This window comes from Dryobates pubescens, chromosome 10 (assembly GCF_014839835.1).
Source record: "Dryobates pubescens isolate bDryPub1 chromosome 10, bDryPub1.pri, whole genome shotgun sequence".
Classification (NCBI taxonomy): domain Eukaryota; kingdom Metazoa; phylum Chordata; class Aves; order Piciformes; family Picidae; genus Dryobates; species Dryobates pubescens.
Genome location: NC_071621.1, coordinates 33,698,710 through 33,711,970, shown reverse-complemented (window position 1 = coordinate 33,711,970; position 13,261 = coordinate 33,698,710). Strand labels below are relative to the sequence as shown.

Genomic DNA, 13,261 nt, shown 5'->3' with positions numbered 1-13,261 from the left:
GTGCTCCTGGACTTGACCTTGTGCATGGTGTTCCCAGTGAGGCCAGGCTTCTTAGCAGGGGCTTGAGCTGCTTTACAGAAGGGCTGAGATTTTAGGCAGAGACAAGTGGTTCTTTTTGTGGCCCTTGACTTTGCTCAAACAGCACATTTGCAGTGCCACATCTCTGTGACATATCAAGCAACAGTCTTCACTGTGTGGCATTCTTGAGGTGCATTTTGCACATCCACGTGGTTTCTGTGTGACCCATTGCTTTTTGACAGGTTTGCTTAGCAATGTCAGAGCCTTCCAAAGGCACAGCTTGTGGCAATCCTCTTTCCTCTCTGATGACTGCAGGTCAGCCTATAGTGTGTTGGTTACTTGGCTTGTGTTTTCTGTCCTTTTTTCAAAGCAGGTAAAAGAAAGGCTCTTGCTGTGCTCGCAGAATCCTGACAGCTTGAGTTTATGGGGCACACACATTCATGCCTGGACAGAAGCAGGGAACTCATACAGTGGACCTTAGATCTTCACACTTGGCCTATTCTTTTACTGTCTTTTTTTTTTTCCCCTTGTTTTTCTTTCTTTTTCCTTTTTCCCCTTTTGCCCCCTTTTTTCCTTTCCTTTTTCCCCACACTGTCACTGATTATCATCCAGGAAATCTTTAATTACCTTCCTGATGTTCAGCTCTTCTGAGTTCTTTAAAGCCATGATTTTTGTCTTGCTGTTGTTGTAATTGTAACCTTGAAGCTTCTACTAAGGTGCTGCCCAAAGCCTTTCTTTTGTGTGATGAATTTGCTAAAGGTCATTTTGAAACCTGTCTCTATGCACTGGTTTAGACTTAATTCCATGTTGTGTTATGAGGGAGGGGTGTGTGTGTATATATGTGTGTGTGTATGAGAACTTCTTGCACACAGAACATGTTTGAATTGGACATCATACTTGTAAGGTGAGAGTTGTTGTTTTGCTGTGTTCTTGAGCAATAAAGAACAGTTGTAGGAAATGTCTATTAAGCAACTGCTTGTGGCAAGCTGCTGCTCAGTGTGTATCCAAAGGCAACTATTGTACTTAAGTTGGTGTTTGCCAGCATGGAGCCTCTTGTTATTTCAGGTTCCTTGAAGTACTTGCTTCTTGCAGCTTAACTATGAGAGAGACAAGGTTTTCCTTTCAGGGTATGATGAGCTACCCAAAACACTTTAGAAAAATGAAAAAATACTAGTGGAGAATAGCTTCTTGATCTTCTTCAAAGATGGGTCAACCTTAAGCACCTCCTGTACTGCCAGGTCTTGGATAGCAGACACTGTGATTATAAGGCAGAGGGTTTTGTTCTTTGGTGAACAGTTCAGCCAACAGCCTGATGCATCTGTGCATCCAGTTATACAAGTCTCATTTGACTTCTTGCAACACATCTCTTGCTAATAAGAAGATCAATATATGAAACTTCAGCTGCCTTTACACTTCACTGTCCTTGACCTAAATTGACAGGTCTGCATCTAGTGACAGCCTTTTTATACAGGATACAGAATTCACCAGGTTGGAAAAGACCCTTGAGGTCAGAGTCCAACCTATCACCCAACACCATCTAATCAACTAAACCATGGCACCAAGCACCCCACCCAGTCTCTTCTTAAACACTTCCAGTGGTGGTGACTCCACCACCTCCCTGGGCAGCACATTCCAATTAAATCTAGGTTATCAAAAGGCAGCACAAAATTTGGCACTCTTTCTGGGAAGAATTTCTTCCTAACATCCAGCCTAAACTTCCCCTGGTGCAGCTTGAGACTGTGTCCTCTTGTTCTGGTGCTGGTTGCCTGGGAGAAGAGACCAATCCCCACCTGTCTACAACCTCCCTTCAGGGAGTTGTAGACAGCAAGAAGGTCTCCCCTGAGCCTCCTCCAGGCTAAGCAACCCCAGCTCCCTCAGCTCTTCACTACTGAGCAGCAGGATCACTGCAGAGCAGCTAGGGTCCCATGGTTGCAGGATTTTTTCCCTTCTGAAAAGAAGCAATGGATGCAAGAGGACTTTTCCTTGGGTTGAGAAAGCATAAGCACTGCACATTAGCAGTGAAGATATTTGTCAAAGCTTCCAGGTCTACCTGCAAAAAAAACCAATAAAAAAAGGTAAAAAATAGTTGTTAGGGAGCCAGAGAGTCTGATTTTTAGTATTGAATACAGAGGGGTCCCTGATTTTAATGGCAGACAGACTGGTTAGGCTTCTAACAGTTTTGCTGTTCTTGGTAGTGCACCCCTGAGCATGAAATACAGATACCAGTAGATGATTAAGGCCTTTACAATTGATTGCCAAACCAAGCTTTTGAAATTGGACATCTTTAATTAAAGTTTAAATGAAAAGATGCCCTAAGCCCTTTGATCACCAGGAATGCTCTAAGCATTAAATTAGCTGCTCTTTTACATGCAGTAGGAAGAGCTATTGGTTTCTAAACATCCACTTGAGCAGCTTAGTGAAGACTTCAGATGCTTAAGGCATCTCCAGTGTAGCAAGAAACTGCTACAGGAGCTTAGCCTCCTATTCTGTGTATCCAATATTACTGCCACAAATGATCCATAGTGGCTAATGTTTTCAGAATGCATTTTATAAGTGACCCTTCCTCTGAAGAGTAAACACTTATCATAGAATCAGTCAGGGTTGGAAGGGACCACAAGGATCATCTAGTTCCAACACCCCTGCCATGGGCAGGGACACCCCACACTAGATCAGGCTGGCCAGAGCCTCAGCCAGCCTGGGCTTAAACACTTCCAGGGGCAGGGCCTCAACCACCTCCCTGGACAACCCATTCCAGGGCTTCACCACTCTCATGGGGAAGAACTTCCTCCTCACCTTCAGCCTAAATCTCCCCACTTCCAGCTTCATTCCATTCCCCCTAGTCCTATCACTACCTGAGATCCTGAGCAGTCCCTCCCCAGCCTTCTTGTAGGCCCCCTTCAGATACTGGAAGGCCACAATTAGGTCACCTTGGAGCCTTCTCTTCTCCAGACTGAACAGCCCCAACTCCTTCAGTCTGTCCTCATAGGAGAGGTGCTCCAGGTAAAATTTGTGGGTGTGGAAGTGTCTAAAAGGAAAGCAGTATGTAGGCTAACTGTACTCTGTCTCAACACTGAATATTATTTCCATGATACAGAATATTGCCACCTGAAAGCAGGGTTGTCACCAGCATAACCTGCCAAGAGTGGTGCCTGAAGTTGCTGTGTCTTTGGCCAAGCTGAGAGGGGTAAAACAACTTTTAGAGGTGTCAGTTGACAAAAACTCATTATGAGTTGGCAATGTGTGCTTGCAGACCAGGAGGCAACTGTATCTTGGGCTGCATCAGAAGTGGGACCAGCAGGATCAGAGAGGCTGGTCCCACTCTGCTCTGCTCTTTTGAGACCCCACCTGGAGTACTGCATCCAGTTCTGGTGCCTTCCAGCCTAAGAAGGACATTGCTGGAGTTTGTCCAGAGGAGGACCATGAAGGTGATCAGAGGGCTGGATCACCTCCCTTACAGGGACAGGTTGAGAGCATTGTGGCTGTTCAGCCTGGAGAAGAGAAAGCTTCCTGGAGACTTTATAGGATCTTCTTGAAGAGGCCTTCAAGAAAGCTGGGAAGGGACTTTTTACAAGGGCTTGTTTTGGTAGGGTCAGAGGGCATGGACTGAAGGTTGAGAAGAGCAGAATTAGACTAAACATTAGGAAGAAATTCTCTCCTGTAAAGGTGGTGAGACACTGGAGCAGGTTGCTCAGGAAGGTAGCAGATGCCCTGTCCCTGGAGGTGTTCACAGCTGGATTGGATAAGGCCTCAAACCATCTGAGAGAGTGAAAGGAGTCCCTGCTCATGGCAGGGAGGGTTTGAGCTAGATGTTCTTTAAGGCCCCTCCAACCCAAACCATTTTATGAATCTATGAACTATGCTAGTCAGAAAATTCTTCCTGATACTATGATGCCTCTTAAACTGAAGATTATTTCCTACTACTTTGTAGCCCAAAGGGCCAGTTCGATCCAGGGAGGACTTTGTAAAGGTAGTGTGCACAGGGTGCTTTGGGAAAAGCCTGTTTGGCATCTACCTGCATTAGGCAGTTGATGAGAGGTTCTGTTTTTCCAAATCTGACCCACACTACTTCTGCACCTGAGCATTGGAATCCCTGACCAGAGGGGAAGCTCTGTCAGCTTGTCCTGTAAAAACAGGAGCTGACATGCAAGAGAATGAGCCAGCAGCAGCAGTCTGGCTACGTGACAACCTGCAGACACAGGCTAGTCCATGGTCTCTTAAATTCTGATGCTGTATTTCACACTGCAGAACTCCTCTTGTTACAAAAGCAGGAGAGGATAACCTGAATCTTGATTAGCTTAGTAATTCCCAGCTCAGGTGGAAAATGGAGGTGCAATATGCAGACTGAGGAAAACATGAGTTAGATCACTTTGTGTTTTACAACATAGGAAAGGTGGTGTCTCAACAGGAGCAATTGCAGTGTTTGTAATTACTGCATTGCAAAGTAATGCTGTTTTAACTTCCCCCCTTGGATAGAGGATTGGTCAGTGGGCTGTTTGCAAAGGACTCACATCTTTCACAACGAAACTCATCAGTATTTTGCCACCCCAGTGGTGTGAGGTGACTCTCTGTATACAACACAGTGCCTGTGTGTGGTTCCTTGTTTAACAATCTACTCAGGTAATGTCATAAAATGTGCATTGATATCCTGGGGCAGGGTAAACAACTGGAGAGGTTAAGTGGGGGAACTTTGACCAGCATGGCATTCTTTCAAAGTCAGTTTTATGACAGAGTGATCTGTGCAGTGGGTGAGGGAAAGGCTGTGAATATTGTTCACCTGGCCTTTAGTAAAGCATTCGGCACGAACTCCTACATCATCCCTCTCAACTTAAGAAGGACATTGAGACACTTGAATGTGTCCAGAAAAGGGCAACGAGGCTGGGGAGAGGCCTTGAGCACAGCCCTGTGAGGAGAGGCTGAGGGAGCTGGGGTTGCTTAGCCTGGAGAAGAGGAGGCTCAGGGGAGACCTTATCACTCTCTACAACTACCTGAAAGGAAGTTGTAGCCAGGTGGGGGTTGGTCTCTTCTCCCAGGCAACCAGCACCAGAACAAGAGGACACAGTCTCAAGCTGCACCAGGGGAAGTTTAGGCTCAATGTGAGGAGAAAGTTCTTCCCAGGAAGAGTAATTGGCCATTGGAATGTGCTGCCCAGGGAGGTGGTGGAGTCACCATCCCTGGAGGTGTTCAACAGGGGATTGGACATGGCACTTGGAGCCATGGTTTAGCTAGTCCTGAGGTGTTGGGTGATAGGTTGGACTTGATGATCTCTGGGGCCTTTTCCAACCTTATTGATTCTACGATTCTATGGAGCAACTGGCTGCTCGTGGCTTGGATGGGTGGATGCTCCACTGGGTTCAAAAGAAGTCTGGATGGCTGAGCCCAAGGAGTGGTGGTGAATGAAGTTGAAGCCAGTTGGTGACTGGTTGCAAGTGGTGTTTGCTGGGGCCAGTTCTCTCTGGTATCTTTACCAGTGACCTGACTGAGGGGATTCGGTGCGTTGTTGGGGGGGATTCAGTGCAGACAACACTAAACTGGGTGGGAGTGTTGATCTGCCTCAGGGTAGGAAGGCTCTGCAGAGTGACCTGGGTAGGCTGAATTGATGGGCTGTGGTCAGTTGTATGAGGTTTGACAAAGTCAAGTGCTGGGTCCTGCCCTTGGGTTACAACAACCCCACAAAAGGCTTGGGGAGCTGTGGCTGGAAAGGTGCTGAGCTGCATTCTGGCCTGTATCAGGGCTGGTGTGGCCAGTGGGACCAGGGGAGTGATCATGCCCCTGTGCTTGGCAGCGGTGAGGCTGGGCCCCTCCCTACAAGAAGGACATGGAGTTGTTGGAGCATGTCCAAGGAAGGCTAATGAATCTGGTGAAGGGCATGGAGAGCAAGTCTTAGGGGGAGCATCTGAAGGAACTGAGGCTGTTTAGCCTGGAGAAGAGGCTGAGGGGAGACCTCATTGCTTGCTACAACTATCTGAAAGGGGGTTGGAGTGAGGTGGGATTTGGTCTTTTCTCCCTAGTATTAAGCAGCAGAACAAGAAGAAAATGGATGGCCAGGATGGATGAGGCCTTGAGCAACCTGGTCTAGTGGAGAGTGTCCCTGCCCATGGCAGCGGGGTTGGAACTAGATGATCTTTAAGATCTGTTCCAACCCAAACCATTCTAAGAACCTATGAGAAATGACCTGAAATTGTGCCAGGGGTGGTTTGGGTAGGATAGCAGGGAAAATTTCTTTCCTGCAAGAGTGGTCAGGTATTGGAATAGGCTGCCCAGGGAGGTGGTGGAGTCACCACCCCTGGAGGTGTTCAGAAACAGTGTAGGCACAGCACACTGGGACATGGTTTAATGGCTGTGGTGATGTTAGGTCAATGGTTGGTGTTGATGATCTTAGAGGTCTTTCCCAGCTGAAACAGTTCTATGATTCATGAAGAATTACAGTTTGTCTTCAGAGCTTCAGGAAACTACTGACACCCAAAAGTAGCAACCTAGGTGCAATAAACAGGATTCAATTCTTGCAATTAATTTTTTAATGTAATACTGCAATTAGACATTAGATTTTATTATGTTGAAGGATGCTAATGGCTGCTCTGTAATAGCAAACTTGCTGTAACCAAAATACAGGTGTCCTTCAAGGCCATCATCATTTTCTTTACAGGTTGATCTTGCAGGCTTGCTTGCTTGGTTCATATTAATTAGCCACAAAAATGTGTTCATGCTCAGCATGGAAGCACACCGATTTTCACTTGCACCTTGGCTAGCAGAGCCAACCCCAGGTCAAAACAGCTCCATCAGATGCTGCTGCTTTAATGTTCAGTTAGTGTGCAAGTCAGGATGTTTCTACAGTAGTCACATTTTACCTTTTAGGCTTCCTGCTTTCTTTCTCCTGAGGTAGAATTGTTACTTCTGTTATGAGACAGTCCTTGGCTAACACTCGATGGTTTCCAGTTCAATCTCTTCAGTGGTGCTTGCTGCAAAGAAAAGGATATTGGTATTGATTGGCAAATGGATTAGAAGGCCAGTGTTCCAAAATAGACATTGCTGTGTTAATGGGTGAGACAGTCTGAACTTAGTATTAGCTCAAGTTAACTCATCTACAGTTACATTTTAAAGACACCTTTTTAAAATATGGAGCTGCCTTAAGAGTCCCTCTTGACCTTTACAGGGATTTCTGCTCATAGCACTGCTCAGGCCACAGCTTGAGTCCTGTGTCCAGTTCTGAGTCCCTCAGTTTAGGAAAGATGTTGACTTGCTGAAACGTGTCCAGAGAAGGGTAATAAAGCTGGGGAGGGGTTTGGAGCACAGCCCTGTGAGGAGAGGCTGAGGGAGCTGGGGTTGCTTAGCCTGGAGAAGAGGAGGCTCAGGGGAGACCTTCTTGCTCTCTACAACTATCTGAAGGGAGGTTGTAGCCAGGTGGGGGTTGGTCTCTTCTCCCAGGCAACCAGCACCAGAACAAGAGGACACAGTCTCAAGCTGCAGCAGGGGAGGTTTAGGCTGGATGTTAGGAAGAAGCTCTTCCTATAAAGAGAGATTGCCCATTGGAATGTGCTGCCCAGGGAGGTGGTGGATTCACTGGAGGTGTTTAGGAAGAGCCTTGATGGGGTGCTTGGTGCCATGGTTTAGTTGATTAGATGGTGTTGGGTGACAGGTTGGACTCGATCTCAAAGGTCTCTTCCAACCTGGTTTGTTCTGTTCTACTCTGTTCTACTCTATTCTGTTCTATTCTGTTCTATTCTCACTATGAAAACCAAAGTCCTTATAGGAGCTTATGTCCTTGTATCTCTCTTCATGACTTCTGAAAAGAAGGCTTTTCTAGGGTGGAATTGGGGCAGAGGTTAGGATGTGCCCTGAGCTTGAGCCCAGGCCTGTGGCGTGGCACCTTGTCTTGCTGCCTAGGTCAAATATTCTTGGCTGTGGCTGGGAAATTTCTTCTCTAATATGTGAATGCTCTGTTCAGCATAGCCCTCTTGCTCCCTTGATCTGCTTTCCATGCCTGGTGTCTTTGGCACATAGTAGGAGTCTGGGGTTTATATCAGTCAGTGTTCCTTTGAGTCCACAACTACATCAAACATGAGGATAGTATAAAGGGGTGGTTTGAGAGGAGAGGGATGGGCACAGTCCTTCAACAAGTGATGTAGGGGCCACTCCCAAGGCCCATTTGCGTAGTTTCCCATAAAAGACATCCTTCTGGTGCAGTCCCTGAGAGCACTGCTGATGCTCTTGACTTTGTCTCCTGCCCTCTGAGGGGGGATTATTGCAGCTCCCTAAATTCTGCATTCAGCAATGCTGTGAAGTGCTTTGTGGTTTCTGAAGTACAGTGTATAAACCAGATGCCACGTGGATTGTTCTGCAGCTACATACCTATTACTCGGTTCCCTCAGCTACTAAAGAGTTGAGCAGGATGACTGAACTCAGCACTTCCCAGTCTTGTTTCTCTTAGCAGAGAAACATCTTGTCCTTGCCATGGTACCTTTATGGCTCGTATCAAAAGTGAATTTTAGGCTCAAAGTTCAGGTGTGAAAACCCTGTGCCTTGACTGCATTCTTAGCCAGCTGGTACCTGTTAGTTTGTGTGCTGTCTTCTTCTGAAACAGATGCAGAGATTTGTTACACAGCCACATGAAGCAGATCAAGATGGCAGACACTGCAGCGAGGAAGGCAAAGAGAACTGCTACAAAATGTAGATCTTCGTAGATGATCTCTGCAGGGAGGAGAGAAGAACATTGGCATTATAAAACTGATGATGAGCAGAGCAGTGTTTAAACACAGGCTAAAGCCAAGAGCTCCCATCTGGTTTGTACCGTAAATGTTGACTATGATGGTGCCGTAGGTGTTGGTCCCATACTCCTCCGTCACAGTGACAAAATAGTAGCCAGCATCTCTCATGCCTACATTCAGCAGCTGGATAGAGCCATTTTCAAATGTAGTCACTCTGTCCTTGTAGGCTGCAGAGATGTTGACATAATTCCCACTTCTCCACTCGACGATCTTGGTGGTGCCCCAGCTCGACACGTGCTTCCACTCAACGGTGGCAACACCTCTGCAAGAGTATTCCACGGAGAGCAGTATGTTTTGTGCCACTGTCGCATTGATGTTGTGTTGTGGGACAACTAATGACACTCCTCCAGGAGCTGAAATACAAGAGGGTGATGAGTGTGGAGGTGATGCTGCCCCAGCTGTCCTGGGCAGGATAGGAACTCCCAGTGGTTTGTTTTAAGAGAGAATGGAGTGGAGTGGGGTGGAGTGGAGTGGAATGGAATGGAATGGAATAAACCAGGTTGGAAGAGACCTTCAAGATCATTGTGTCCAACCTGTCATCCAACACCACCTAATCAACTAAACCATGGCACCAAGCACCCCATCGAGTCTCCTCCTAAACACCTCCAGAGATGGTGACTCCACCACCTCCCCAGGCAGCACATTCCAGTGGCCAATCACTCTCTCTGTGAAGAATTTCTTCCTAACATCCAGTCCGAACCTCCCCTGGCACAGCTTGAGACTGTGTCCTCTTGGATAATGCTTTGGAGTTTCTCTTGCTGCTGACCACGAAAGGAACAGAGATACTTAAAGACTAAATGCACATTTTAAATCAATGCTAAGTCAGGAGAAATGTTTCCACCATACATGGATATGTTTTGGTACCTAAGAGGAGAGAGTTTGGAAGAGCCTTTTCCAACAATTCTAGCCTAGTTCCTGCTGCTGTGGTTATGGAGCTGTTCACAACAGTGTGAAACTGGACTGACCATTTAGTTTAATGTGTAACTGCAAGAATTCTTTTGCTTGCGTGGGGGTAGTTCTGCATGAAGATTTGGATGGAAGCCAAACAGCTGAGTTTTGGGTGGCATGCTGTTTTATCATTAGGGGTGTGTTTGGGACACTTGGCCTGAGACTGAAACCCTGTTATCTACCCTCAAAAATCAAATCAGGTAAAGCACAGAGTAAGCCTCGTTGCTGGGTGCTTTTTCCTGGTTGGGGTTGGAGCTGCTCACCCATTCTCCTCCCATCCTGTGGCAACAGCCTGACTACAAGAGCAGTACTGAGAAATAATGTTGAGCTGCAAATGTCTGTAATCTGGTGAGGTGAGAGGACAAGATCCTCAGCTGCACTGAAGGAGTGTAAAGCAGGACCCCTGGGGATGCTCTTGGAGGCTCTGCAGTCTTCAGAGAAAAGCATTATTTCAAAAGGCAAAGAAAACCAATCTCCAAGGGAAATAAATTGGTTTTAAAACCTTATAAAAGTTAAGAACCTCCCTATGGCTAAACCCCCCAAGCTGACATCAGTCATGTGGGTTCTGTAAGGAGAATTCAGCAACTCTGCTGGTCAAGGGAAGGTAGGAAGCTCCTGAAGCCAGTTAGATTCCAGGGGCTTTCTCCCATGCTAGTCCCAAAGTTGAGGACATACCCTTTGTCTCCTTCCCCCTGCTTTCTTTTCTTTCCTCCCTCCCTGCTTTCTTTCCTTCCCCCCCCCACTTTCTTTTCTTTCCTTTCCTTCCTCCCTGCTTTCTCTTCTTGCCTTCCCCCCTGCTTGCTTTTCTTGCCTTCCCCCCGCTTGCTTTTCTTGCCTTCCCCCTGCTCCAGCTAGACAGGATCTAGATTTTTTTTCCCCCAAGATAACAAAATTCCAGGATTCCCTCTTCGTGGCTGTCTCGTCATTCTGGTGCTGCCCAGTCTCCTTGCAGAGGCACCACGCTTTCTGGGTAGCCCAGTGCCTGCCCCCCCAGCTAAGCTGCGGTTTGCTGCTCAGCCTGTGTGCAGGAGACACTGAGCAGAGCTGTGAAAAAGCAGGTTGTTCCAGCCAGAGAAACAGAACAGACGGGAACCTCTGGTAATCGCTACAAATTGTTCTGATTGTTTTCCGCTCCGTCTGTTTATTTAAAGGCATTTTGCACTGTTTTTGACCAGACAGGAGCTGAATGTCTCACCACGGTGACCCTTTTATGTTGTGATAGAGGTTTTGTTTTGAATATCAGATTGCGAGGTAAATGCAAAGAGTTAAATAAAATCCTTCCATTAAATTATCTGCAAACGCATTCTGCCCCTGTCCAGCACACACAGACCAAAAAGGGCAGTGGGGTGTCTAACCATTTAAAAACATTTCAAATACACCCTCCCCTTCGATCACCTGAACCGGTTCAATCCGAGCAGAGCCACATCGGCTTGAAGAGCAAACATCACACCCACCCCAGCGCCCTTCGCAGGGCCTCTGCGCTCTGCTGCTTGCACAACCAGACTCTTCACGCCCAGTAAAACACGCACCGAGAAGAGGGTACCGGTGCCGCTGAGGTGTGGTGAGTTTGCTGTCCCCGGCACACCACTGCGTTCCAAAGCATTTGCCTAGCCGAGAGTCAGAGGTGGGAGCACGGCTCTGTGTACCAGCCCCGGCTGTGGCAACGTGGGAAAGGGCTGGCAGCCAGGAGCCTTGGCGCAGGAGCTCCAAAACGGGACACAGCTCTGTAAGTCTGGAGACACCCTTCGGTGTCCCAGTTCTGCGTCACCTTTATGAATGAGAAGGTGCGGCGTGTCCGAACCAAACCCACTGGTGGCACTGCCCAGCCCAGTTCCCGGGCGCGGGGCTGGCTGCAGCTTTCTCTGGCTCTCGCTTGGAGAGCACCGGCCGGTCTCGGCGAGCTTCCCGCTCCCAACTCGCCCCATCGCGGGCGGGATTGAAATCCACCTTCCCTTTCGGGCTTGTTAACCGCGATTTTTTTCCTTCTCTGTTGCTGGGAATGCAAAGGAACGGCGGTGGCGGTCCCCGGCCGGCACGGCTTCGTTCCCCCGCATCCTCCGAGCAGCAGAGGCGGGGACAAGCCTTCCCAGACCATTTGCAGCCTGCAGGGAGCAGCGATGCCTGCCTGTGATTCCGTGATCCCCCGCATGTCTCCTCCCCGTCCCCTCCATAACAGCCGGAACCGGTGGAAGGACGGGCGGGCTCCCTGCTCCGCACTGCCCCGCGCAGAGGGCGATGCTGGGGCATAGCTGCGGGTATCGCGGCGAGGAGCAAGAACGGGCCGAGGAAGGAAGCGGAGGGGAGAAGCGGACACTTACTCTGCAGAGCCCACCCGGCGGCCAAGCAGAGGGTGACAGTCCCCACGACAACACCCCGTCCTCGGCAGCCCTGGAGCGGTCTCATCAGACGGAATCCGATGCGCCGGGGATTGCATTTAAGCGGCGAGGCCGGCCAGTGCGGCCTGACCCCGAGGCCGGCCGCCCCAGGCTCTTCCTCACTACTTTCCCCTCTCTTTCTCCCCCTCCTGACGCGGCTCCGGGGCTGGTCTCAGCACCCCCGCGGTGCTCGCCGCACCGGCCCCGGGCTCTCCCACGCCTCGCAGCCCGCGATCGGAGCTCCGATAGGGACCGAAGATGCAATTGGCTGGGGAAGAGAAGGCGCTGCCCGGCAGTCTGCCATCGCCCCAGCCAGGAAATGAGCGCTAATGGCCAGCCGGGGGGGCCGCTCAGCCCTGCCCAGCGGTGCCGCTCCCCAGCAGGATAATGAGCCGTGTCCCCCTGACCCCCGCCGGAGCGGAGGAACCGAGCCAAAGGATGGGGGCGCTGGCCAAAGAATGCTTTTTGTGTGCGTGTGATCGCTAAGGAAACGTGCAGCCTCAAGGGAAATTTGCCTTCGGGGTGTTAAAAAGAACTTTATTGCCCACAGGAGTCTGGTGATGCTGCTGGTGAGATTGCGGGGCTGCGCAGCAGCATCTCGGTGTTCCCAGGGGTCATCTCAGACGTCCACGCAGGCAAACGAGCCCGTTTCCCTTCCCACCGTACTCAGCACAAGCACTGAGAGCTCCTCTCATTTCCCATCGTCTTCCAGAGACAGTACCCAGAGACTCCTGTCCTTTCAGAAAGCATGAAACCGTGTGAGCTGAAGGAAACATGATTAACAAACGTGCAGGTGTCCCAATCCTGAAAACTCACCTTTGCTCAGGAGTAGATGCTGCCAGAGGCCATGTGTACCCCCAGGAGAACCACTGCTCTGACTGGTGAAAGGGTTACACACCAGGGTGGTACTTTTGCAAATCTTCCACCTTCCCCTTCTTTGTATTCCCCTCTCCTGAAGTTTGCTTCAGTAGGTGTGGATAAAAGAGAAGCGTCTGAGTCTGCTGATCAGCACAGGCTTCGGGGATGGGTGGGAGGAAAGGGCAAGGAGAGACACACAGGGCCTGCTACTGGACAACCATGTGTCTTACTGTACTCTCTGGGCTAGTGCAGGTTTCTCTACATACTGCTTCTCTGCAAGGATAAGTCTGCAAGGGTGAC

The 13,261-nt window shown here is 49.1% G+C and overlaps 1 protein-coding gene across 1 annotated transcript; it reads right to left on the bottom strand.

The window, feature by feature from the left end:
• Positions 1–6,930: 6,930 nt before the first annotated feature.
• VSTM5 (V-set and transmembrane domain containing 5) lies at positions 6,931–12,249 on the bottom strand. Its single transcript, XM_009906128.2, has 4 exons — positions 12,047–12,249; positions 8,804–9,133; positions 8,563–8,703; positions 6,931–6,974 (listed from the first exon to the last, which is right to left on the bottom strand). The coding sequence occupies exons 1-4, from the start codon at positions 12,129–12,131 to the stop codon at positions 6,931–6,933; spliced, it is 600 nt and encodes a 199-aa protein (XP_009904430.2). The 5' UTR covers positions 12,132–12,249.
• Positions 12,250–13,261: the final 1,012 nt, after the last annotated feature.